We start from the raw sequence: 22,989 nt of genomic DNA, 5'->3' as shown, positions 1-22,989 counted from the left end.
TTCAAACCATCCATTTCGCTGCCATTGCTGATTATGTGCCATTAAAATTGGCTGCCAATTGGCAAAAGTTTTTTTTTGTTTTTTTCGCTCCGCATTCTGCTGCATTCTGCATTGCCGCTTTCTCCATTATTTTCACTCCATTCATTCATTCACTCCACATCCATGACGGGCTTTTGTTCTTAGTCCCGAGGCTTTGCCCTTTGCCTGCGGTTCAAAGTTCAATGCATTTGCGCTTGCGACACGCACACTCGCACACAAACACACTCGCACGTCAGTGTGCCACGCCCACACACAGCGCCCCCAACTATGGCAGTGCACCTGACCAGTGTTGTTGTTGTGGCCATTTTAGGGCTGAACTAGTTTATTTTCTATTCGATTTATAAACAATGTACAGATATATTCTGCAAGCTCCAAAATCGGATATTTATTTTCAAAACTATTCTCAGACTCGAAAAAAACATTTGAAATGGTGCTCAAAAGTATGCCATGTTGTTTTTTAAACTTTTGCAGCATACTTTTAGACACTCTCCCTAAAAAGATTTAATTTCCATGTCCACATTAACTAAGTCACTTAATTGTTTCCTTATTTAAAATCACTTAATTGTTTCCTTATTTAAAATCAATTAATTGTTTCCTTATTTAAAATCTATTAATTGTTTCCTTATTTAAAATCACTTAATTGTTTCCTTATTTAAAATCTATTAATTGTTTCCTTATTTAAAATCACTTAATTGTTTCCTTATTTAAAATCTATTAATTGTTTTCTTATTTAAAATCTATTAATTGTTTCCTTATTTAAAATCACTTAATTGTTTCCTTATTTAAAATCTATTAATTGTTTCCTTATTTAAAATCACTTAATTGTTTCCTTATTTAAAATCTATTAATTGTTTTCTTATTTAAAATCTATTAATTGTTTCCTTATTTAAAATCACTTAATTGTTTCCTTATTTAAAATCTATTAATTGTTTCCTTATTTAAAATCACTTAATTGTTTCCTTATTTAAAATCTATTAATTGTTTCCTTATTTAAAATCACTTAATTGTTTCCTTATTTAAAATCTATTAATTGTTTCCTTATTTAAAATCAATTAATTGTTTCCTTATTTAAAATTAATTATTAGTTTCCCTTTTTAACTTAAAATAAGCTATTTTCGAAACTTTTCTCCGCTCATTTTCTTTTTGTTTCACCAAAATTGACAGCTCTGCACCTGACAGTCCATCTTTACACATTTCCACAAAACGCCGAGGCGTCGAAAAATCCTAAACGCAACTTAGTCAGACTTTTATGGGGGATTTGGGGGCAGTGGGGGCTACTTGGGGGTACTTGGGGGTGCTGGGGTTGGGGCATTGGACTCCTCTGGTTCTCCAGTTTGCATTTGAATTTGAGTTTCGGCTATGGGGAGAATGTTCCTGTCAGCCATCAAGCGGGAGAAATGAAATATGCGCGACTTCTACGGGCGAAACTAAATGAACTCTGAACTTTATGCGAAATTTCACCTCATGCATGCATGCATGTGTGTGTGTGCAGTAGTGTGTGTGCAGGAGTGTGTGTGTGCTGCGTGCTTTAAACTTTTGTTGCCTGGCAAAGTAAATTTGGATAAGGTTTTTTGGTTAACTGAGGTACAAGGCAGGCGCTGCGGAAAACACTGCGCAAAAATATGTACAAAAATCAATATTGTTATTATTAGTATATTTATAAAAAATAGCACATCCCAATAGAAGAATTTACCTACTTTTGAAAGTGGCAAATACTATTTTATTTTATTTATATGTATTTAAATTCAAATATCTAAACTATTTTTACTGTGCATACATTATTCGTCTGGCTTTCAATTTTTCAGCTTGAAATGCCAAAAGTGCGTCATGAATGATGATATATGGGGTGCTGTGGTAACCGGCGGGAATAAGTGAGGTAATGGTGGCTGTTTTAGGGGGGTTTTCGGGAGGTTTTGGGTCGGAAAGTGGGCCATGAGTGTGAAAGGAAGTAAAGGAAGTGGCCAAAGCAGCGGAAATTCCTTAACTTCATGCGGAATTTCCAATGTGTTGCAACGCACCAGCAAGGGTTAAAGGTCGGCCCTGGAATTAACCCGAAATGCCTACATAAATTCTATAGTTAAATATTACACATAGACGATTCAAATTCTATTCAAATACAATTATTATTTAATCAACCAAAGCTTTCTTTATTTAAATGAAACAAATTTAGCGAAATTCATTTGCATTTGATACAAATATAGCGAAATTCATTTGCATTTAATACAAATATAGCGAACTTCATTTGCTACTTAGGAATTTCGTACAGTGGCGTGCAAGTATGAGTACATGTTTGCAACTTTTGACTGTTCGCCTAAATAAAAAAGGTATTAGTTAAGCAAATGAACCCAAATTTTTACTGTTGATTCTTTGATTATTTATTTACAAATTCGTAAAAAAAAAATAACAATAATGTAATTCTTTTCGTTAGGAAAAAAATAAAATTTAAATTAACTCGCATGTACTCACTTATGCTCAATTTGAATTTTTCAACAAAAGCTTATCTTTTAGTACTTAGTCCAAAGACCCTTAATTCTGATGACGCTTTTTATTCGATTTGGAATACTTTCCACCAGATTTTGAACAATTTCCTTCGGAATAGCTTTCCATTCTTTCTGGATTCGTTGCCACAACTCGTGTTGGTTTGCTGCAACCGATTCGGATTGTCCCAATCGTCTTTTCACAATCGACCACAAATTTTCGATTGGATTGAGATCAGGACTCTAAGCTGGCCACTCCATTAACTTAAAATCTTGATTTCCGATCCATTCCTTCACGATTTTGGACGTGTGTTTCGGATTTCCATCTTGCTGGAATGTGATATGACTCTCATTATAAACGCATTTGTCAACAAAATCGCAAAGATGGGTCTGCAGAATATCTAAATAGTCCTCTTTTTTCATAGTTCCTTCTATTTTCTTTATTGGTCCAATGCTCCACCAGGTAAAACAGCTCCAGACCATGACATTTCCTCCTCCTTGTTTTACTGTTTCCTGTAGGTGCCGTCTTTGCAGCGACTCTCCAGGCTTTTTCCAACAATATTGTTTTCCGTCCGACTGGTATCGATTGAATTTTGATTCATCAGACCATATAACTTTTTTCCAGTCGTCCACTTGCCAATTTTTATGTGCCTTCGCAAATTTTAGCCGTGCTTTTATATTTTTATCGGACAAGGCCGGTTTCTTTTTTTTTAATTAGGAAACGAATCCAATACGCTTAAGTGCTCGATACGCTGTCCACTGGCTGACAGGCTTGCCTATAGCTTCAGACGCATCCTTGGGTCTACAATTGTTATCCTTTTTAATATTTTGCATGATTAGCCGCGAACCTGCATCGGTCAACAATCGACGTGGACTTCTTCTTTGAATTTTGGGTACCGCGTTTCGCCTTTTTTGAACACGAATGGCTGCTGATTGGCTTATATTTAACTTCCCAGCTATTATACGCGTCGAAAATCCATTTTCAGTAAGGTTTATCACTGAATCTTCAACATTTATTGGCAATTTCTTCATATTATTTGTTTTAATAGTTAAGAGCCAAAAACACGTGGAGATTCGTACCTTTTTGGTTGAAAGCTTTTATATTTATACTTTTATATTAAACTTTCTTAAAAACAAACGGTAAATTCTAAAGTTAAACTTTCAGTTGAATGAGCTGTCCAACTTTTGTTGAAAAATTCAAATTGAGCATAATTGAGTACATGCGAGTTAATTTAAATTTTATTTTTTTCCTAACGAAAAGAATTACATTATTGTTATTTTTTTTTTACGAATTTGTAAATAAATAATCAAAGAATCAACAGTAAAAATTTGGGTTCATTTGCTTAACTAATACCTTTTTTATTTAGGCGAACAGTCAAAAGTTGCGAACATGTACTCATACTTGCACGCCACTGTATGTATTTCGATATTCGTAAATGACATCTAACATAGGTACTGCATTTAAGTTTTACTGCTGCCAAATCGCTTTGGTTTATGGCCACTTTTGGTGCAATTTGCAAAAAGTTCGAGGGTTAATTGAGCGATTTGCTATTTTGCTTTTTTGCTATTTTGCGATTTGCGATGGGCTCTGTGTCGCATTATCCTCCGGTTTGCAGTGCCGCTTGTCCCGCTGCCATTGACTTGGTCCTTAGCTCTAATTTTAGATGCCGGCTACGTCAGCGGGTACCAATTTGGCGAGTACCGCTGCCACCGGCGACTCTGCGGCTGTTTGATCAATAACCCAGATATATGGCCATAACAACAAACAGCAAGCAACCAACAAGAACAACAGCGCAATCAACAATGCCGCACACAGACCCAAAAGCCCCACAAGTCGACCAAGTCCAGCGTATTGAAACGCTGGCTGCCATCAAATTAATTGCAGCTGCATTGAGACACTTTCTTCATTTCTTCATTTTCAGTTAATAACTGCCGATTTTTGAACTGACAATAAAACTAAGCGCAACTGCAACAACAAGGAACCAAAACATCTTATACCAAAAAAAAAAACCAACTAAACACGCAATTTAAACGGAGAACAAAGGAGAGACATCAAGAGGGAAACACAGAGAAAATGGGACGCAAGGTAACCGTGGCGGTGTCCACACTGAACCAATGGGCATTGGACTTTGAGGGGAACATGGTGAGGATACTGCAGTCCATCCTGGAGGCCAAGGACATGGGCGCCAGCTATCGCACCGGACCAGAGCTGGAGGTTTGGTAAGTTCCGCGATCTTCTCAATCAAAATGTTATTCATAACTCATTCATTCTGCACACAGTGGCTACAGCTGCGAGGACCACTTCCGTGAGCCGGACACATTCCTGCACTCGTGGGAGGTGCTGCTGGAGGTGATGATGTCGCCCATGTGGTAAGGACCATATATAGCAGCAATATATACACACATAGATTAATCCACTTAAATCAATCCTAGTGAGAATATGCTGGTGGACGTGGGCATGCCGGTGATGCATCGCAATGTGGCCTACAATTGTCGCGTGGCGTTCTTCAATCGCCAGATACTGCTCATCCGGCCCAAGATGGCCATGTGCGACGATGGCAACTATAGGGAGTCGCGTTGGTTCACCGCCTGGACGAAGGCCCTGCAAACGGAGGAGTATGTGCTGCCGCGAATGATTGCCCAGCATACGGGTCAGCAGACGGTGCCCTTTGGCGATGCGGTGATTGCCACCAGGGACACCTGCTTGGGCTACGAGATCTGCGAGGAGCTGTGGAATGTGCGCAGCAAGCACATCGAGATGTCGCTGGCCGGCGTGGAACTGATCGTGAACAGCTCCGGCAGCTACATGGAGCTGCGAAAGGCGCACATCACCAGCGATCTCATCCGGAATGCCAGCTTCAAGGCCGGCGGCGCGTATCTCTTTAGCAATCTTCGCGGTTGCGATGGCCAGCGGGTGTACTTCAATGGTTGCTCGGCCATAGCGCTGAATGGCGAGATTCTGGCGCGAAGTCAGCAGTTTGCACTGCAGGATGTGGAGGTCACGCTGGCCACCATCGATCTGGAGGAGATTCGCGCCTATCGCGTGAGCCTGCGATCACGCTGCATGGCGGCTGCATCGGCAGCGGATTACCCACGGATTCACTGTGACTTTGAGATGTCCACGCACAATGACATCTTCAAGACGTCGACTCCGCCACTGAACTGGCCCATTCTAACGCCGGAGGAGGAGATTGCCCTGGGACCGGCCTGTTGGCTGTGGGACTATCTGCGTAGATCCGGTCAGGGTGGATTTTTTCTACCCCTAAGCGGTGGTGTTGATTCCAGTAGCTCGGCCACCATAGTGCACTCCATGTGCCGGCAGATCGTGCAGGCTGTCCAGCTGGGCGATGCCCAGGTGCTCCACGATATCCGACAGATTCTGGCCGACTCGGACTATACACCGGATAATGCCGCCGGGTTGTGCAACCGATTGCTGGTCACCTGCTACATGGGCAGCGTGAATAGCAGCAAGGAAACACGCAGGCGTGCCGCCCAACTGGCCAACCAACTGGGCAGTTACCACATCGAGATCAGCATTGACTCGGCGGTGAATGCCCTATTGAGCATATTCAATGCCGTCACCGGTTTGACGCCCCGTTTCCGGACACAGGGCGGATGTGCCCGTCAGAATCTGGCATTGCAGAATATGCAATCGAGGATACGCATGGTGCTGGCCTACATCTTTGCCCAGTTGATGTTGTGGGTGAGGAATAGGCCAGGTGGCCTGCTTGTCCTGGGCTCGGCCAATGTGGATGAGTCCTTGCGCGGCTACCTCACCAAGTATGACTGCTCCTCGGCGGACATCAATCCTATTGGTGGCATCTCCAAAATGGATCTACGCCGGTTTCTGACCTATGCGAAGGATAAGTACGATAATATTGCGGAGAGTATAGTTATCATTTACTGACCTCGATTTCCCATTTGCCAGATTCAATCTGCCCGTGCTGGAGTCCATCATCGATGCCCCGCCCACCGCCGAACTGGAGCCGCTGCAGGAGAACGGGGAGCTGCAGCAGACGGACGAGCAGGACATGGGAATGACCTACGCAGAGCTCTCCCAATACGGGCGACTGCGCAAACAGTCCTTCTGCGGCCCGTACAGCATGTTCTGCCACCTGGTGGCCACGTGGAAGGGTGATCTCAGTCCCAAGGAGGTGGCCGAGAAAGTGAAGCACTTCTTCCGCTGCTACGCCATCAATCGCCACAAGATGACAGTGCTGACGCCGTCGGTCCACGCGGAGAGCTACAGTCCCGATGATAATCGCTTCGACCATCGCCCATTCCTGTACAGACCCAACTGGAGCTGGCAGTTCAAGGCCATCGACGATGAGGTGGAGAAGCTGCAACCAATCTACACTCCATCGTCCGCTCAGTTGCGCCCCAGCAGCGAGGACCTGCTGCTTTCCACCCAGAGATCCTCCCACCTGGACGACTCCAAGCACTCGTCGCCATTGTCCTCGGCCTCGGCGTCCGCATCGATTGATGTGGGCATTGCCACGGCAGCGGTACCACTGCCAGGTGCAGCTGCTCCGGGCGGTCTCTCCAAGAAGCCCAGTGGCTATTCCAAGGTGCACGTCAATGTGCTGGGCAAGATCAAGGACCGTACCGGCATTCCCGTCTAGGAACGGCATACTCGCAACGCACTGGAATTATATTATACACAGTTATTATTATATTTTTTTTTTGTTTATTGTTGTTTTAGCACAGCTTAATGTCTTTTGCTGCCACGCTAAGAAATGCACTTGAAATTTGTTAGATTTAGGCATCGGCTATCTTTTGCAACTATGTGCCTTCTATTGCTCGCAAAAAAAAAAAAATGTTTCCTTAAATGTTTCCGTAAAAATATGAATTTTGATCTATTTATATGGCCATTAAATAAATTGTATTCCAAAGAAAAACCTATCCGTAATTATTAAGTGCTTATAGTTTTATACTAAACTTTTGTAATTTGCAAGATCTTTACCATCTGTCTTAAAATGTTTCTTGTAATCCAAAACTGTTGTTAAGACTACTATTTTATCCATGTGACATGGCACTTGGCAGTCATTAAATCACTAATAATGTAGCTTTACTATTCGGCAGCAAAGGGCATTATGCTGTGCATATACAGAATTGGAATCCATATGTGTAGAGATCCATATCCTAGGCGTAGAGATCCTTTCTTCAGATCCTTTTCTAGGTAGTCAGCCTTCGTAGAGTCCTTTGCAGTTTGCCTTATCGAAAAAGTGTATAATCTTGTCTTATGCTCAAGCTAAAAACTGGACAAACAGTTCGTTCGCCTGTCCAAACAATTTGTACAACAATCTTGTTCAAAAAGAATTCATTTGGATAAATCACGCTATCAACTGACTTTACATAGGAACAATATTACCTGTTGTGTTATTGGTTGTGTACAGTGCGGCTTAAACTGGCATTAAACTGTTTGTTTTACCTGATTTTTTAAGACATCAAATTAATAATAACGATCAAATATTTTGACTGGTATAAGATTGTTTCACTACACGCCGTATTTACAATTTATAAATTATATGTAACCCGATTTGGGTAAATTAGTTTAATGTTCAAATGTTCCAAAAGTTGCACTTTTAAAAACGCACTGTATGTTTATGAATTAAGATGAATTTGTTGATTCTAAGACATTTTCTCGACCTTAAAACTAACCACATTACACGAAACCAATTAGGAACGTCAATTATATACATATGTTGTGGGCAAGTTAAGCCCAAAAATCATCCATAAGATATCACAAATATTTGCTTAAAATGTCCTATTAGCATCTAAAATTTTGTTGATTTACATATTGCACATAAAAGAGCAATTCAAATTGTATTTCCTTACTGAATTGTGAAATTGATTTTAGGTTTAAGACCAATGCAGCTTGTGCTAATTCCCTAATGTTTAAAAACACTTCCTTGGGAGATGGGCATTATTTTTTTTTTTGTAGTCAAGTAAAGTATGTAGACATATAGCACATTGTGAATTTGAACACTCGCATCAGATCGATTTAAAGCCACACTGATTATACACTTCTGTAGAAGGAAATATATACACCAGACATTTTTGTAGTTTCCAATGGACTGGGCACTTTATGATTCCTTCTAGAATATATGCATTACATGAATTATACTATGGCTTATATCTCAAAAATTGGGTTATCATCCCTATCCACAGCCCAGTTCCTCCACAAGCAGTATAATCTGCGATGGTATCATAGAACACATGATGCCTTATCAGGGCCATTAACCATATAAAAGGCTTTGGAAATGAACTTGCAATATATTTAAGATGTTAAGCGCATAGTTGTGCAATATCGCTATTGGGAAGGAATCCCGTCCAGGCGATGATCGTGCGGAAGGTCGTGTCACTGCTGAGGCGCCTAATGACATGCACATTGATCTTCTTCCCATGGATGTCGTCCACTTTGCGGCCGCGCAGGTGATCCAGCACCATCTGGCCACGGGTGTGGTGGCCACTCAGCTCCACGGTGGCATAGTACTCCCGCTGCTCGGCGATCATCGCAGCCGGGAAAAGATAGGCGGCCGTGAGCAGGGCATCACAACTGATCCACTTGACGAATCCTCGCGGCTCCAGCATGGAGCGTTCCACACGCGTGAGCAGCTCGATGAATGGATGATCGACGGCGCCGAGGACATTCAGACGCCAGTCGAGGCTGGTCTGGAACTCGCCATCGATGCAGGGCTCCCAGGGCAGGATGAACGCCGGCTGCAGCAATCGCTCCAGGGTAATGTGCGCCGCCTCGGGATCCATCATGAAGTTGAATTCGGCACTTTTTGTGACATTGCCCTTGCCGAAAATGTTGCCGCCCATTATGTAGACTCGGCCAATCTTCTCGAGAAATGAGCGGCCATACAAATTGATGCAGTTGGCAAAGTTGGTAAGCGGACCGCACAGCAGAAAGTCCACTTGACCGGGTTGCTCGCTGGCCAGCCGGTACATGGCATTCACAGCGTGCTCCGGCTGCAGTTCCTGCTGCACATCGACCACGGGATAGTTGCCCACATCGTTGAGGCCATCCTGGCCATGGAAACGATGGGTGTACTGCCAAGTGCGTGGCACTATGGGATCGGCACAGCCCCTAAACACCGGCACCTGTGTGGATCAGTTGGTTAGTGATAGAGTTGCGAAAATCGAAGGTTTAAAGTAGTTCACATCGCGCCTGTTTAAGGTGTGCAGCACTCGCAGGGCATTCAGTGTTCCATTGTCCACGTCCGTGTTGCCCTGCACCGTCGTTATGGCCACCACTCTGCAGCTCCTTCCGCCGGGCAGAGTCACCTCCTCCGCCCGCAGCATCATGGCCAGTCCCCAGGCATCATCCGTCCCAATATCACAGTCGTAGACCACGAGGCGGTGCTTCTCGTCCATGTCGAACTTTATTCCCAACTCTGGTCGCTGTGGCTTCTATCGATTACGGAACTATCGCTGCGCCAGTCGCCCCACGGTGGCCCCCAAAAATAAAATACTATATTTAACTAAATTCGGAAGGTTGCTCTTCGCTGGCACAGCAGGGTGGCCAACGATGAATCCATGGCTCTGGAGGTGATTGGCCCACTCCACTGAAAAGTGTTCTACCATTGAAATGTATTTCACGGCTATCTTATCCCCTTGCATTTTGATTTAAAATAAATAAATTAGTTGCTAAAATTTCTGAAAGAATAATTATCTGTAACAACTATCATTTGTAAAATAAACAGCTGCAAGCTGCAGTTTTACAACATGTAACATATGAAATGATGCAAGTGATGTAAGTGTATAGGGTATTCGGTTGTAAGTGTAACTAAATATTTAATGAATAACAAAGTAATAAATAAATAAATAATATATAATTATATATTTGAAAAGAATATTTATATAGATGTTTGAATATTTAACTGAAGTTTACTGCTTAATCATTAGAATCAACTTATATATGTTCCTATTTTCACCTTTAGTTTAAAACAGAATTTGTTTTTAGAGGTACACAAAAATTGCTTAATTGAATTAAACTATAGAAGAATTAAACAAAAGAAGAACACTCATTGAAGCACCATCCCACAGCATTTATTTCAGACTTAAACATTGAAACCTACGGTCTTATTTCAACACCCATGAATAAGAAAATAGACTATCCAAATAGAGCAAAGTCGTTTGCTGACTTAAGTGGGTGTTCCACGTTCATTTTCATCATCACTTATATGGGATGTACTCTCGTCTGGCATTCTACAGTCTAGATTCTACAGTCTAGATTCTACAGTCTAGATTCTACAGTCTAGATTACCTCAAGTGTCGCAAGTGGGCGATGCTCACCATGGATCGCCATTATCGCGACGACCTGCCGCAACTTGATTACCATTGTTGCAACCATACAAGCGTAGTGGTTCCAGTTGCCCTTCGGTTCCCATCACATTTATTCATTGAATTAAATTGTGGATTTAATTCTTTCCTTATGCAGCTGTTTTCTATAGCGACGTCTCTTTGGGGAAAGTCTTGTTGATGGGGAAAAGAGTGCAAACGTATGTACATAGGTTTGTAGTTTTTATTGGGATTATTATATGTTATTATTTTATTGTACGTATCGTTGGCATTGTTAAAGAACTACACAAAGCAGTAATTCCTTTAACTATACGATGATATTGGGAATTGGAATTCGACATTTTTGTTTGCAAATTTTGGATGATAAAAATTCCCATGAGAAATAGATTTAATTTTGCCAAAAGCAGTTTTTTCAAATTTTATTATAAATAATCAGATTTTTGGCCAAAACGTTTAAAATAATTGTTTGAATATGGAATGTCATACCTCGTTGAGCTCGTAATTAAATTTCCAATCGAACTGTGTTTTCAAAAAAAAATTCTATGTCGTTCCAATTTTTTGCAAATTTGGATGATGGTACCCCTTACAAAAAAAGCGAAAAAATGGCCAAAAATTATTTTAACACAGTCGGTTAAAAAGTGATTTGGTTGGTTAGTATTGGTAATTAGGAGTAAAAAACTGTAATTCTTTTCGCTTTCTGACCATTTTCAGCCAAGTTATACGGAAAATACCAATCGTAAATATTGAAATTATGGCGAAAATCGTTTTTCTGTTTTTTGGGTTAAAAAATTATCATTATTTTTATCACAGCACTCGAAATAGTGGTCCAAATATAAAATGCCATACCTCGTTGAGTTCGTAATTAAATTTCCAATCGAACTGTGTTTTCAAAAAAAAATTCTATGTCGTTCCAATTTTTTGCAAATTTTGATGATGGTACCCCTTACTAAAAATGTAAAAACAACATTTTATTTTCCCAAATTCCTTTAGAATGTAATGTAAAAATGTAATTTTTACTGCCGCACCATCATTTTTCGCCAAGTTATGACAATTGACCCATCTTTGTAAAAACCGCTTTGCTTAGCTATTTATCCTTGATTTATATTTCCTGTTAACTCCAAGCAAGGAAACTCCGACTTGCCTGCGGGTAACATCTGCTGAAGGAAAGGGCATTCGCTGGTCGACCAGCAGATGGGCGGCAGTATTCCCACACATCTTATCCGTTTGTCCCGTTCTCGCTGGGCGCGCGAACGTGAAATACAGCGCAGATATGAATTGAATTGCACACATGGTGACATATCGCTATCGCCCACCGCACATGTGAGCTGCTCATTTCAGTTCAGTTCAGTTCAGTTGAGTTGCTTTGGGTTGTGTTGTGTTGAGTTGAGTTGGGCGAGAGCATTATGAAATTCCGTGATATGGTGCTCTGGTAATGCCCATGCCCCAACAACCAGAACCAGAACCACAGCCAGAGAAAGAGGCACACACAGGCAGAATCGAGACAGAACCGGGGCGATAGACGAAGTCCGGCAGAAACGGCGGCGACCAGATGATTGCCGTGTGTAGTATGTGCATAGTATATGGGTAGTCCGTAGTCCGCTGCTCGGGCACATTCACCAATAGCCGGCGATGGCGGACGGACGCACAGTGGAAAACGGAGGAGGAGGCGGAGGAGGAGGAGCACCAACGCCCAGATACGCGATCCTTGACTGCGATGGTGGGAGCGACGATGCCTGGGCCCTGCTCCTGCTCCTGCACGCGGCCAAGAGCCATGGGATCCATCTGCTGGCCATCACCACGATGGGATGCGGCAACACCAGCAGGGAGAACGCTGCCCGCAATATGCGACGGATTCTGGATGCCTGCAAGCGCACAGACGTAAATATAAATAAACCCAAGTGCACAGCGAGAAAAATTCGAATCGATTTCCCTTATTTCGAAAGTCATTTGTGAGCTGAAACTAGAGTTTTGTTCTAAAAATCGCAATATCTCAATTTTATTGAATATATTTTAAACTACACAAGCAAAAATGGATGCAACTTGAAAGTAAAAGCATTTTGTGCCAGTGTCATTTGCTCAGGGAATTAAAAAGATCATTATTTACATCGCTGCATGCAATCGATTATTTATTTATGAATATGCACAAATAAGGAACAAAATATATTATTTGAAGATTTAATTACCACGAAACAATTGCTTATATATGTATGTCCAATATAATAAGCATTGCTTGCGATTGCTTGAAATGTAGATTTCAATTAGTTGGAAATTCCCAAAAACCATTCTAACATGTTAACATATTATAATAGAATTTTTCAATCTGAAAATATTTCTTTGTTTGCATCTGAGAGCATTGTTTACCTATTCCAGATTCCCATTTACCTCGGTGCTGTAGACGCCCTCATTCCCTCGCTGGAGGATGAAAAAAAGTATTTCCATGGCCGCGACGGATTCGGTGATTGTCTCACCGACGACTGCGTCAAGTTGGAGGACATCGTGCAGCCGGAGCACGCGGTGACCGCCATCCATGATCTCTGCCGTTCCAGGCCCAAACAGATCACAGTATTTGCCGTCGGCCCGCTAACGAATCTGGCTCTGGGCTATACGATGTACGGCACGGAGTTTGGTGAGAATTTTCGCGATCTGTTCATCATGGGTGGCAACTACCAGGGCGTGGGCAACTCCTCGCGTTCGGCGGAGTTCAACTTTCACTCGGATCCGGAGGCGGCGCACACGGTGCTGCTGAGGACCCGCTGCCCCATCACCATCCTGCCGTGGGAGGCCTGCCTCCCGGAGCGATTCAATATACACATTGTAAGTTAAACATACATATACTTGGCAAAGGTTTTCTCTTACCTAATCCCTCTGCTCCTGCAGAATTGGCGCCTGAAGGAGTTTGCTGCGCGGGCCAAGGACGCTGGTCATCCGGCGATTACCATGCTGAACCAGGTGGAGGCCGCCCAGTGGCTGCCGATGATCGAGCAGTACGGCATCGATACGTGGAACCCCTGCGACGCCATCGCTGTGGCCGTCTGGCTGTTCGAGGATCACTTGACACGGCGGCACAACACGTGGCATGCCACCGTCGATCTGCGTGGCACCCACACCCGTGGCCAGATGGTGCTCGATCATCTGCGGGAGCGGGAGAAGTATCCGGAGAACGTGCGCATCATCGAGCTGGTGGACGCCGAGTTCTTTAAGCGCATCTGCGAATGGATTGCCGGCTTGGATGAGGGCTCTCTACTCCGCGACACTCAATAAACCCATATCTGTAGTAATTCCCCCATTTTTTTTTATTTTTTTTCTATCATTTTATTTGCCTGTTGATGGTTGGGGAGGGTCTTGGCGATAAGAAAGTTTTTTGGAACAGGTGCACACCACTATCAATAAACCAATTTCGAGGGGGCACTTAACTTAACTTAAAGCGGTATTTAAGCTTAAAACATTTACTCGGTGATTAAGCATAAGGTTGCTAAGTTGGCTAGGAAATTGAAAAGCTTTTGTTGTTCATAATCAAAACTATAGTTTTGTAATATTTACAAGACTTTAGCTGCAGTATTAAATATGTAACAACATATATACATATGTATGTACATAAATACAAGTCAAACCAAAACAAGTGCTCAATCGCAAGTGCTTATGAAGATAATATTTAATTATAGAACAATAATTTCTATGTAAGCATTTGCACAAAAATTAAAAAGGCAACTATTTTTAAAGTTCCTGCAAGAATAAAATTATTTTTAATGACCTTGATGTATTTAAGCAATAAAAAACTAGTATAACAAAAAAAAGGGAGTTATTCAATCAATTGAATTACTTGGCATTCTTCTTGGCCCTCCTAATCCTTTGCGAAGGACCCTTTTGCTCCGCGGGCGCGCGATATGTGCCATGCAGCTTGTCCAGCAGACCGAGCACTCCGTAATTGTAGTTGAACCTGGAAGGACAGAGGAGGAGAGTCACAATGAAGTTGGCAAGGATAAACAGCATTAACCAGGATACTCACTTGGCATGGTGATAGTCGTGGAACCGCACCGAACCAGCCGACCAAGGGAAACTGTAGCCGGTGTGATCGCTCATCGAGTTGATAATGGCCAGGCCGAAAATGACATAGGCCAGTGCCACGTGGGTGCCCAGGATGGCAATGGAGGTGGCCACCGGCAGCAGATTGGCCAGCACATGCTCCACCGGATGGGCGTACAGCGTGATGGCGGCAATGGGTGCCGTCCACTCGTGATGCTTCTTGTGCACATACTTGTACACCGATCTGTGATGGAGGAGGCGGTGGGCATAGTAGAACATGATCTCCTCCAGCACCACAAAAACGGCCAAATCGCGCAGGGATCGCTTGAATGTGGGCAGCACCCGGATGTCCTGGCTGTTCTCCGTTTTGTAAACGAACTCGTACACCAACCAGCTAACCAGAAAGTTAACCACCGTCAGATTGAATAGCACCACCTTGACGGCATGCCACAACTTGGCCAGATCCACTGGCTCATTCTGGCCCGGCTGAATCTTGTATTTGCGCAGGAAACGCGGCCGGTTTGTGATGTCCATCAGGGTGAAGATGCCCGCATATAGCCAGTATACGATGAAGATGACCAACGTGCTGCCCACCACCCAGAGGCGCCACGAATCCTCACCCACGGTGTCCAGCAGCGAGTTCCATCTGTCCTGCAGCAAATCGCCGCACTGCGTCCAGCCAGCCAGCAAGGTGTCCATTGTGGTCGAGAGCTGGGCGAAAACTACTCGCTGACCAGCCGCTTGGCTACCTAATCCCCATGGTGCCCTACACCCAGTGGGTTCCATTGGCGGTCTGATGGAGCCAGCAATGTATATATATATATATATATATATCCTTAAAAGTAAACCTTTTCATAGCAAAATGCTACTGTTCGTTTGGAAATATTTGCATTTGCGGATGATACTTGTAATTAAAAATTCAGTTTGATTATAGGATTTCGTAGATAAGTTAGAATAATTGAAATTAAAATTATATGACACTTATCTTTGCATTACCATAAAGTAGCTCATTTCAAGGATCAGGCAGCTGGTTTTGGTACCTAAGCACTCTTTACGATTTTATATATGACTGTCCAAGCTGATTAATATTGCGTACGAATTTAGAAATCTAGCTAGCTTATCACTCCTTTTTGCAGTCGATGGCAGATTATGGTCAAGCATTACTATTGTATTTAGATTAGGAGTAGCAGTCCATCTATATGTGGCACCTATATCATATTTGTTGTTCAAATCCCATCGATTCAAAGTTCAAGCCCTGGGGGAGATATAATAGAATTTTAGTAATATAATAATAATATATGTGTTAGTTCTTGAACTTGGTGTTGTTGATAGGGAAAGTGTGACTAAAAAGTGTGAGAAAGAGAAAGAGAGCGGTTTTTTAGTCGAATTTTTTCATTTATTGTTTGTATTTCTCATCTTTGTATATTTGACTTAAATTGGTTTCTTAGTTCACTTTTGGTTTTTCGTTTCGTTTCATTTGGTTTTCGTTATCCGACTTTAAAACAATTCACTTGCTTTTGGCGATTTATGCCATCATTGAACGCCATCAGTTTTGCTATGCTAGTTTATTAGTTATTATGTTTAATTATATAGTTATATGTAATGAAGCACAGATATTCGAACTGGATCGTGTTGAAATAAGCCAGAATAAACCGATCGAGAATAAAAGGGGGACCCAACGAAACCATTTGGGAAAAAATCTCAATGAATTGTAAAATTGTAAAATTCACATAAAGTAATTGTCACATACACATTATTGGGTATATATGCATGTATGTACCTACATATGTACTTATATACTCGTATATATCATAGATCTAACGCTTAAGCAGATTTATTATAAATATTGCCGTGTTCATTGGATTGTTTTGAATTCATGTCTGTTTCTGTTCTGCCTGGGGATGCATTAGCTTTTTAACTTCTGGTTCCAATACTCCATTATTCAATTTTTCCATATTTCCATATTCAATTTCAATTTTCGTATCTCTGCGCTTATTTTGGTTGTGGTTTAATTAGTTGAAAAGGCACTGCTGCATTCAAACTATTCCATTTGTTCTTTTTTGTAGCCCCCGGATCTTGACCCCTTAGTCTCATTTGGTAATTTTTATTTTGTTTAGAATACACAATTAATTTTAGATTTCCTTCTAGTGCACTTGCCCCAATTTCCAAACCGAATGCCCGCGCATTTTGCATATTTCATTTTACATACGAGTATCTGTAAGCGTTTTAAAAGTATCTCCTCGAACTGAAGTATCTTTATCTGTACGTGAATTATTATTATTGTTTGCATTATTTGTGTGTGAACATACATATATTCCTTATTAGCTACTTTTACTTACAAAAAACTCATTTCCTTTCATTATTCTGCTCTTTTTGGTTTTCATAGATTTTTTGTTTCAATTTTATACCACATTACCCTAAATCGATTTAAATCTTTTGTGCAATTGTTCTGCGTCTTTTCAAAGTTTCCTAAGCAAACCCTCTATGAAAATAATCTAAAATTCGTTTTGCATTTAATTAATTGCTAAAACACCGGGACAACAATTGAATTCTGGAGTGTGTGGATGTGTAATTTAAATGTCATGAAACCTTCCCAACTTTTACAAAACTTAAATGTTAAATATCGCGATTGCTAGACTATTTGAACCTAACGACAGCTATGTGTATATTTAAATTGTTTATCTATTCACGGAAGCTCAACGAACAGACATTTCAAATCCTCAATTGAAATTAGATATTAAGTGGGTATAAATAATTATAAACTTCTGGTAGGGCTTGTTAATAATACTGTTTTGAAGAACATATAATGGTTAGTTTTATTGAACTATTGTCAAAACTGTGGAATAATGCAAAATGATCTGTCTTCAATGCCGTTCTTTCAGTTTAAAATTTCACAAAACGTTTTAAGCCTTAGTTTTAGATTCTTACAATTACTCGACTGCCTAAGTTTTCGCTTCTTAAAAAATATTAAGAAAATAATAGATAACCTTAAAACAATAAATAACACATTGTTTGTAAAACACTCAAACAAACTCATAAAAAATTATATTCCTTTCTTTAAATAGTTTTATTTCTTCAAAGACTTTCGCATTTAACTTTTGGCAGGTAATTCATGTAGGATAATTAAATGGTCGTTTTTTGTTTATGGTTTTTTGCCTAGTAAAAAAACACAATTATGATACATATTATTCAAATGACCGGAAATATAAAAATGGAATAGAACTTGTTAATACTACAAACAGAACTTAGATGTAACCATCCTATCCTCTAGCGTTTCTTCTCTTCAGGATTCTTCAGACTAAGAAGCGTGCCGCCGGCTCCCAAACATTTCTCCACTTTCGTTTAAAAGCTTATTTCTAAAGGAGAACCTTGAGCTACAACAACAACTACTAAATGACACTGGCGATTCCAACGACCACGCCCACTATTATTCAAGTTGTCCACGCCGATGGCCACGATGACCACGATGGTGGCGATGCTGGCGACGATGATTCCTGGCCTCCGCCTCCGTTTCGCTGTCGCTATCCTCCTGAACCCGCTGTGGCTCCTGGTGATTCCGCTCAAGCTGCCGCTTTCGAGCCTGATCCACCGCCTCCACCTCATCTTCCTCCTCCTCATCTTCATCATCGTCAATGGCATCCTCATCGTGCTCGTTGAGCAGCAGCGGACTATCGTCGCCCAGGCGATTGGGGGGCAGGGCACTGCCCGGCGTTGTGGGTGCAGATCGGGTGATCCAACCCTTGCGGGCCACTCGTCCACGGTTCACAAAGAAGCTGGCGCCGCTGACCACACTGCTAACGGGACTCTTGAGCACACAGCGCTGTGCGCCCGATCCCCCGGATCCCCCGATGGCCGCCATGGGTATGTACAGAGCCTTGTTGGGTTGCGTTTTGCTGCCGGAGTTGAAGAACTTTTTACTCCGCCCACTGGTGACGCCGGAAATGGATGCGGATGTGGTTAGGATGGGCTGCAGCACCTGCTGCGAATTCGAGGGCGTCGATAGCGTGTGCTGCAGCCGCGGCTTGGCACCAGTGCCGTTCAGCAGCAGCTGTTCGTAGCTAACGCCCGCCTGCAGCTGGCGGATCTGGTCGAGAATCTCACGCACCTCGCCCGTCGGACTGGTGGCCTGGGGCGGCGAGCCCGGTGTTCCAATGTTGGCCAGACTACTCACGCCGGACACCTGAGCCGATGGCTGGCAGCAGTTCTCCAGACTGTGCAGCGGATTGGGTTGTATGCAGCCATTGCTGTATATCACCGGTGTGCCAGATCCACCCGATGCGCCAGTGGCACCCGTTACCGATCCACCCAAGCCGCCCATTGCCAGGCTATTCAGGGAGGCAGCCTGTGTGGCCGATCCACTTTCCGCGCCCTGAAAGGCACCGCCAGCTCCTCCTCCGCTTTCGGGCAGCATTCCTGCAAGAAATTAAATAAGTTGTTAAATAATTAATAAGTTGTACCAAAGAGTTCCTATCCCAATGCTCACCTGCCACACAGCTGTTGTTCACAAAGATGTCGCTGAGACTGCTGCTGCTGTTCGCCATGTAGCGGAAGTGCTGATCACTCTGGGACTGAAGGTAGCCCACACCAACGCCCACGCCCACGCCCACTCCCTCCTCGTGGGAGGCGTGCAGCCGTGTGCTGTAGAGCGCTGCTCCGCCCGGAGCACTGCCCAGTGCCACGGTGGCATAGTGCTGGGCCTGCGTCTGGGCGGGCATCAGTCTCGGCTGATAGGCATCCGTTTCCACCAGCTGGGATGCCGATCTCGGCATGGCGTAGTGCACAGATGCCAGCGGAGCATTTGGCACCTGGTGCGCCGTCGCCTGTTCCATGGATCTCAGATGGCTATTCCCATGTCCGTGGGCATTCGCATTCACATTCGCATTGGCATTGACATTGGCATGCGCATGGGCATGGGCCACATAATGATGCAGACCCAACTCCGGACTGGCTGCCCGGGAATACGGTGGCGGCACGAGCGTATTTGCCTCATTGGCATTGCAAATGAAGCTGGAGCTCAGGGAGTCGACGGTGCTGGCCGCACTCAGGGATCCACCGGCAGCCGGACGGACGATGTAGTTGCGGAAGTACTGCACCATCAGGTAGCTGGAGCTGCCGTTGCCTTTGCCATTGCCCGAATCGGTGTTGCAGGTGAAGACAAGCGGATACAGATCCGGTTTGGAGGTCACCTGCAAATTGGAATGGAAATGAGTAAGTTAAGCGAATCGATATATGATTAGTTACCTCCGTATAGGGCGGCGGCGGATGATGAAACGAGTTGCAGCGACTATATTGTGGAGGTGCGTAGCAGGAACCGGCTGAATCGCCCTCGGATTGGGTGTGATGCTCGTTGAATCCCCAGCCGCACAGTGTCCTCCGCTTCTTCCATAGCGAGTAGGCACACAAGATGGCCAAGATGATGGCCACCACCACGCACCTGCAATGAGAATGTATTTCAAATCAATATTTGTGCATTCTAGAGAGGATCGTTATTCACTGCTCCGTTTGCAGCTGACGCGACTGAATGAAGAAGCCCATTGGAGCGGATCCGGATGCGGATACGGCTCCGTGTCCTGCTGTTCCCGTAATCGAATTCCGACTGAAATTTGTTTGCCTTTTCGGTGGCCAAGAGATGGGATTATATGAGCTGGATGGCGGGTGGGCGTTTGGTCGGTTGGGCGGGTTCCGTTTGTGTCTCATTAGTTGGCATTGCCATTTCCACAGCCCCCAGGGGAGGTGGCTGGTACTATGTGCTGATGTGATGGTAGTGGTGGTAGTGGTGGCCTAGCATGGGGGCTACCAGCTTGCATAAGCCCCTCGACTTGACTCGACTTTTGACTTGACGCAACCCCGTCGCTGGGCGCCACCTTTGCTGCCAATAATAATAATATCTCGCATGCCACACAATGCCAATCGGCTGGAAGTCCGGCCAGAACCCCACACCATCCAATCCATTCGATCCATCCCACCATTCCGCCATCCCAAAGCCCCAAAAGCTCCCCCCCCCATTGAACGGCCTTGCAGTCGACCTCCGGGGAATCCCCAAAAACAAAAACAATAACAACAGCAAAAACAAATGGAATCCATGACCATGACCATCGCAGTAACTAAATAAATCACCCTTGCTGTGCGCAATTAAAAGAATCAAAATCTAGGAAATAACCACAACTATTGCTTTTAAGATTTACATAGGAAAGATAAGATAGATAGGAAAGTTCCCAAAAGGAGCTGTTTTTCCAGGAAAACCCCATCCACTCACCAGAAAAACCAGTGGGTGGCGAAGAACAGATTGAGAACATGCGAGTCCGAGGAGGGCGGAAGGGGGCGTGGCCCGCCCTGATACGGCGGACAGCAGCCCTGGGTGCAACAGCCCTGAGTGCAGCCCTCGCAAAATCTGGCAGACACCTGCGAAAATAGAGCGAAAAAATATTGCATATTGTATTATTATTAGTTCAATCATAACAAACATACATCAAAAGACTTAATTAAGAATTTACTATAATAAACCATAAAAAACACATTGTTTGCATTGTTTCGCATAGCAAGTAACCACTGTACTGAGCCCCTTGTTATTGTGCTCATATTTACACATGTGTGTGTGCAATGCATTTATTACCGTTGGGAATCCAATCGCAATCAAATTAAAATTCAGAGGTGCATGCAACATGAATGCGTTTGCGTTTATTTATGCAACTTTTTACTACTTTATATTGTTATATATTTTTTATATATTTTTCCAAATTCAGAATTCTTTACTGTTATAGTGTAGCATACTTGCAGGCGCCTTCACTAGCGATTTTATCACCTTGGCAATTTACATATGCATGTGTTCAATGTGAAAGCGTTTAAAAATGTAACATGGCATAACTTGTTGTTGTTTTTCGGTTATTATGCTAGCTTGAGTGCTTGCAACATTGATGAAATGAAGGGCACTTACGTTCGCTGGCAGCAGCGCCAAGAGGAGGAACAAGGAGAGCAGGAGACACTGCAGCGCGTTCGTGTGCGTGGGAGAGGGACGAAGCAACATCTTTCCTCAGCCGCTGCCGCTGCCTCAGTCGACGCCGCGGTCGCAGTCGCTGCTCGGGCTGGCGCCAAATGTCCTATGGGGCTGGGGGAGAGGAGATGCGGGGAGTGTGTGCCTCTCCCTTATTTTCTCCGATTTTTCGCCTCCTTCTTGTCGCAGCCTCCGTTTTATGTCCGTTTTCCTACGCTTTTGGTCCTCGTGTGTGATTTGTTCCTGCCTTTTGTTTTGTTTTTTTATCGTGTTTTCTTTTGTTTCTCTTGCTGTTTGCTACTTTGCAGTTCCGTTATTTGTGCCACATGCAGTTGTTGCTATTGTTGTTTTGGTCGCACTCACACAAACAGCGTTTTGTTTTGTCCTTGACAGACGCCAAATGCAATTTAGCGTAGCATGCTTTTGTGCGTTGCGTTGCGATTGTTGCTGTTGTTGCTGCTGCAGAGAAGAGAGAATTTGTTGCTAACTGAGTGCTGCATTGTATTATTTATCTTATGCCACACCAACTACAACACTTTCGCGCAAAGGAGCACCAGCACACACACACACGCACGCACACACATGCACAAACACCTCGACGACGCCAAAGAAAATTTTCTTTCGTGTGACGCCACTCTTTTCTTTTCTCTGCCGTTCACAATTTAAATTTAAACACTGGCTTTGAAACACACGGCAGTCGGAAAAAATGCACTAATGTAACCCCTGTAAATTGTTGTTCCGAAAATTCAAGGCATATATAGAAAACAACAACAACAAGAGTGGGAGTAGCAGGATATTCGCTTGCGGGTGGGTGGTGGGTAACGGGGATGGCAAAATGCGAATCAAGGCGCAAAGCGGAATTCACCGTTAGCCTCGAACGTGGGAGCGCGCACAGCAACAACTGAGCGACAAAAACGGAAACAAAGGAGCCAGCAGCTTTGTAACTGTCGGCCAGGATTGCCATCCCGCGCGAAGAGCTAAGGATTGGAAGGATTTGTTGCATGTATTTAAAAGTGTTTTGTTTTTTTGTTTGTTGGATATTATATTTTTACTTGGCATTTTTTAATATGCTCATACATTTTAAAAATCAAGAGTGTTTTGGCTGCCAATGGAAATTAAAATTTGTTGTTTTAATATATAGACTAAGAA

General features: G+C 43.3%; 5 protein-coding genes across 5 annotated transcripts in view; 2 read left to right on the top strand and 3 right to left on the bottom strand.

The window, feature by feature from the left end:
* Positions 1-8,571, top strand: part of LOC6524644 (glutamine-dependent NAD(+) synthetase) — a 57,471-nt gene extending 48,900 nt beyond the window's left edge. Inside the window, exons 4-7 of the mRNA XM_002100465.4 lie at positions 4,439-4,736; positions 4,797-4,886; positions 4,950-6,383; positions 6,445-8,571. Coding sequence (XP_002100501.1) covers positions 4,591-4,736; positions 4,797-4,886; positions 4,950-6,383; positions 6,445-7,138 — 2,364 coding nt within the window. The 5' untranslated portion in view covers positions 4,439-4,590 and the 3' untranslated portion in view covers positions 7,139-8,571. The remainder of the gene's footprint in view (positions 1-4,438; positions 4,737-4,796; positions 4,887-4,949; positions 6,384-6,444) is intronic.
* Positions 8,572-8,573: 2 nt separating this feature from the next.
* LOC6524643 (uncharacterized protein C17G8.02) lies at positions 8,574-10,220 on the bottom strand. The gene is made up of 2 exons (XM_002100464.3): positions 9,687-10,220; positions 8,574-9,626 (listed from the first exon to the last, which is right to left on the bottom strand). The coding sequence occupies exons 1-2, from the start codon at positions 9,897-9,899 to the stop codon at positions 8,805-8,807; spliced, it is 1,035 nt and encodes a 344-aa protein (XP_002100500.1). The 5' UTR covers positions 9,900-10,220; the 3' UTR covers positions 8,574-8,804.
* Positions 10,221-12,104: 1,884 nt separating this feature from the next.
* Positions 12,105-14,104, top strand: LOC6524642 (pyrimidine-specific ribonucleoside hydrolase RihA). The gene is made up of 3 exons (XM_002100463.4): positions 12,105-12,704; positions 13,197-13,640; positions 13,704-14,104. The coding sequence occupies exons 1-3, from the start codon at positions 12,456-12,458 to the stop codon at positions 14,085-14,087; spliced, it is 1,077 nt and encodes a 358-aa protein (XP_002100499.1). The 5' UTR covers positions 12,105-12,455; the 3' UTR covers positions 14,088-14,104.
* A 449-nt stretch (positions 14,105-14,553) lies between these two features.
* Positions 14,554-15,677, bottom strand: LOC6524641 (fatty acid hydroxylase domain-containing protein 2). Its single transcript, XM_002100462.3, has 2 exons — positions 14,833-15,677; positions 14,554-14,763 (listed from the first exon to the last, which is right to left on the bottom strand). Exons 1-2 carry the CDS (start codon positions 15,633-15,635, stop codon positions 14,643-14,645), a joined length of 924 nt encoding a protein of 307 aa, XP_002100498.2. The 5' UTR covers positions 15,636-15,677; the 3' UTR covers positions 14,554-14,642.
* A 546-nt stretch (positions 15,678-16,223) lies between these two features.
* On the bottom strand, positions 16,224-22,727 carry LOC6524640. The gene is made up of 6 exons (XM_002100461.3): positions 22,706-22,727; positions 21,784-22,299; positions 21,106-21,251; positions 20,091-20,283; positions 19,333-20,035; positions 16,224-19,262 (listed from the first exon to the last, which is right to left on the bottom strand). Exons 2-6 carry the CDS (start codon positions 21,871-21,873, stop codon positions 18,277-18,279), a joined length of 2,118 nt encoding a protein of 705 aa, XP_002100497.2. The 5' UTR covers positions 21,874-22,299; positions 22,706-22,727; the 3' UTR covers positions 16,224-18,276.
* Between the last annotated feature and the right edge of the window lie 262 nt (positions 22,728-22,989).

The sequence above is a fragment of the Drosophila yakuba genome, chromosome X (assembly GCF_016746365.2).
Source record: "Drosophila yakuba strain Tai18E2 chromosome X, Prin_Dyak_Tai18E2_2.1, whole genome shotgun sequence".
Taxonomy (NCBI): domain Eukaryota; kingdom Metazoa; phylum Arthropoda; class Insecta; order Diptera; family Drosophilidae; genus Drosophila; species Drosophila yakuba.
Note: the sequence above shows the minus strand (reverse complement) of the source record. Positions and strands in the feature narration are given on the sequence as shown.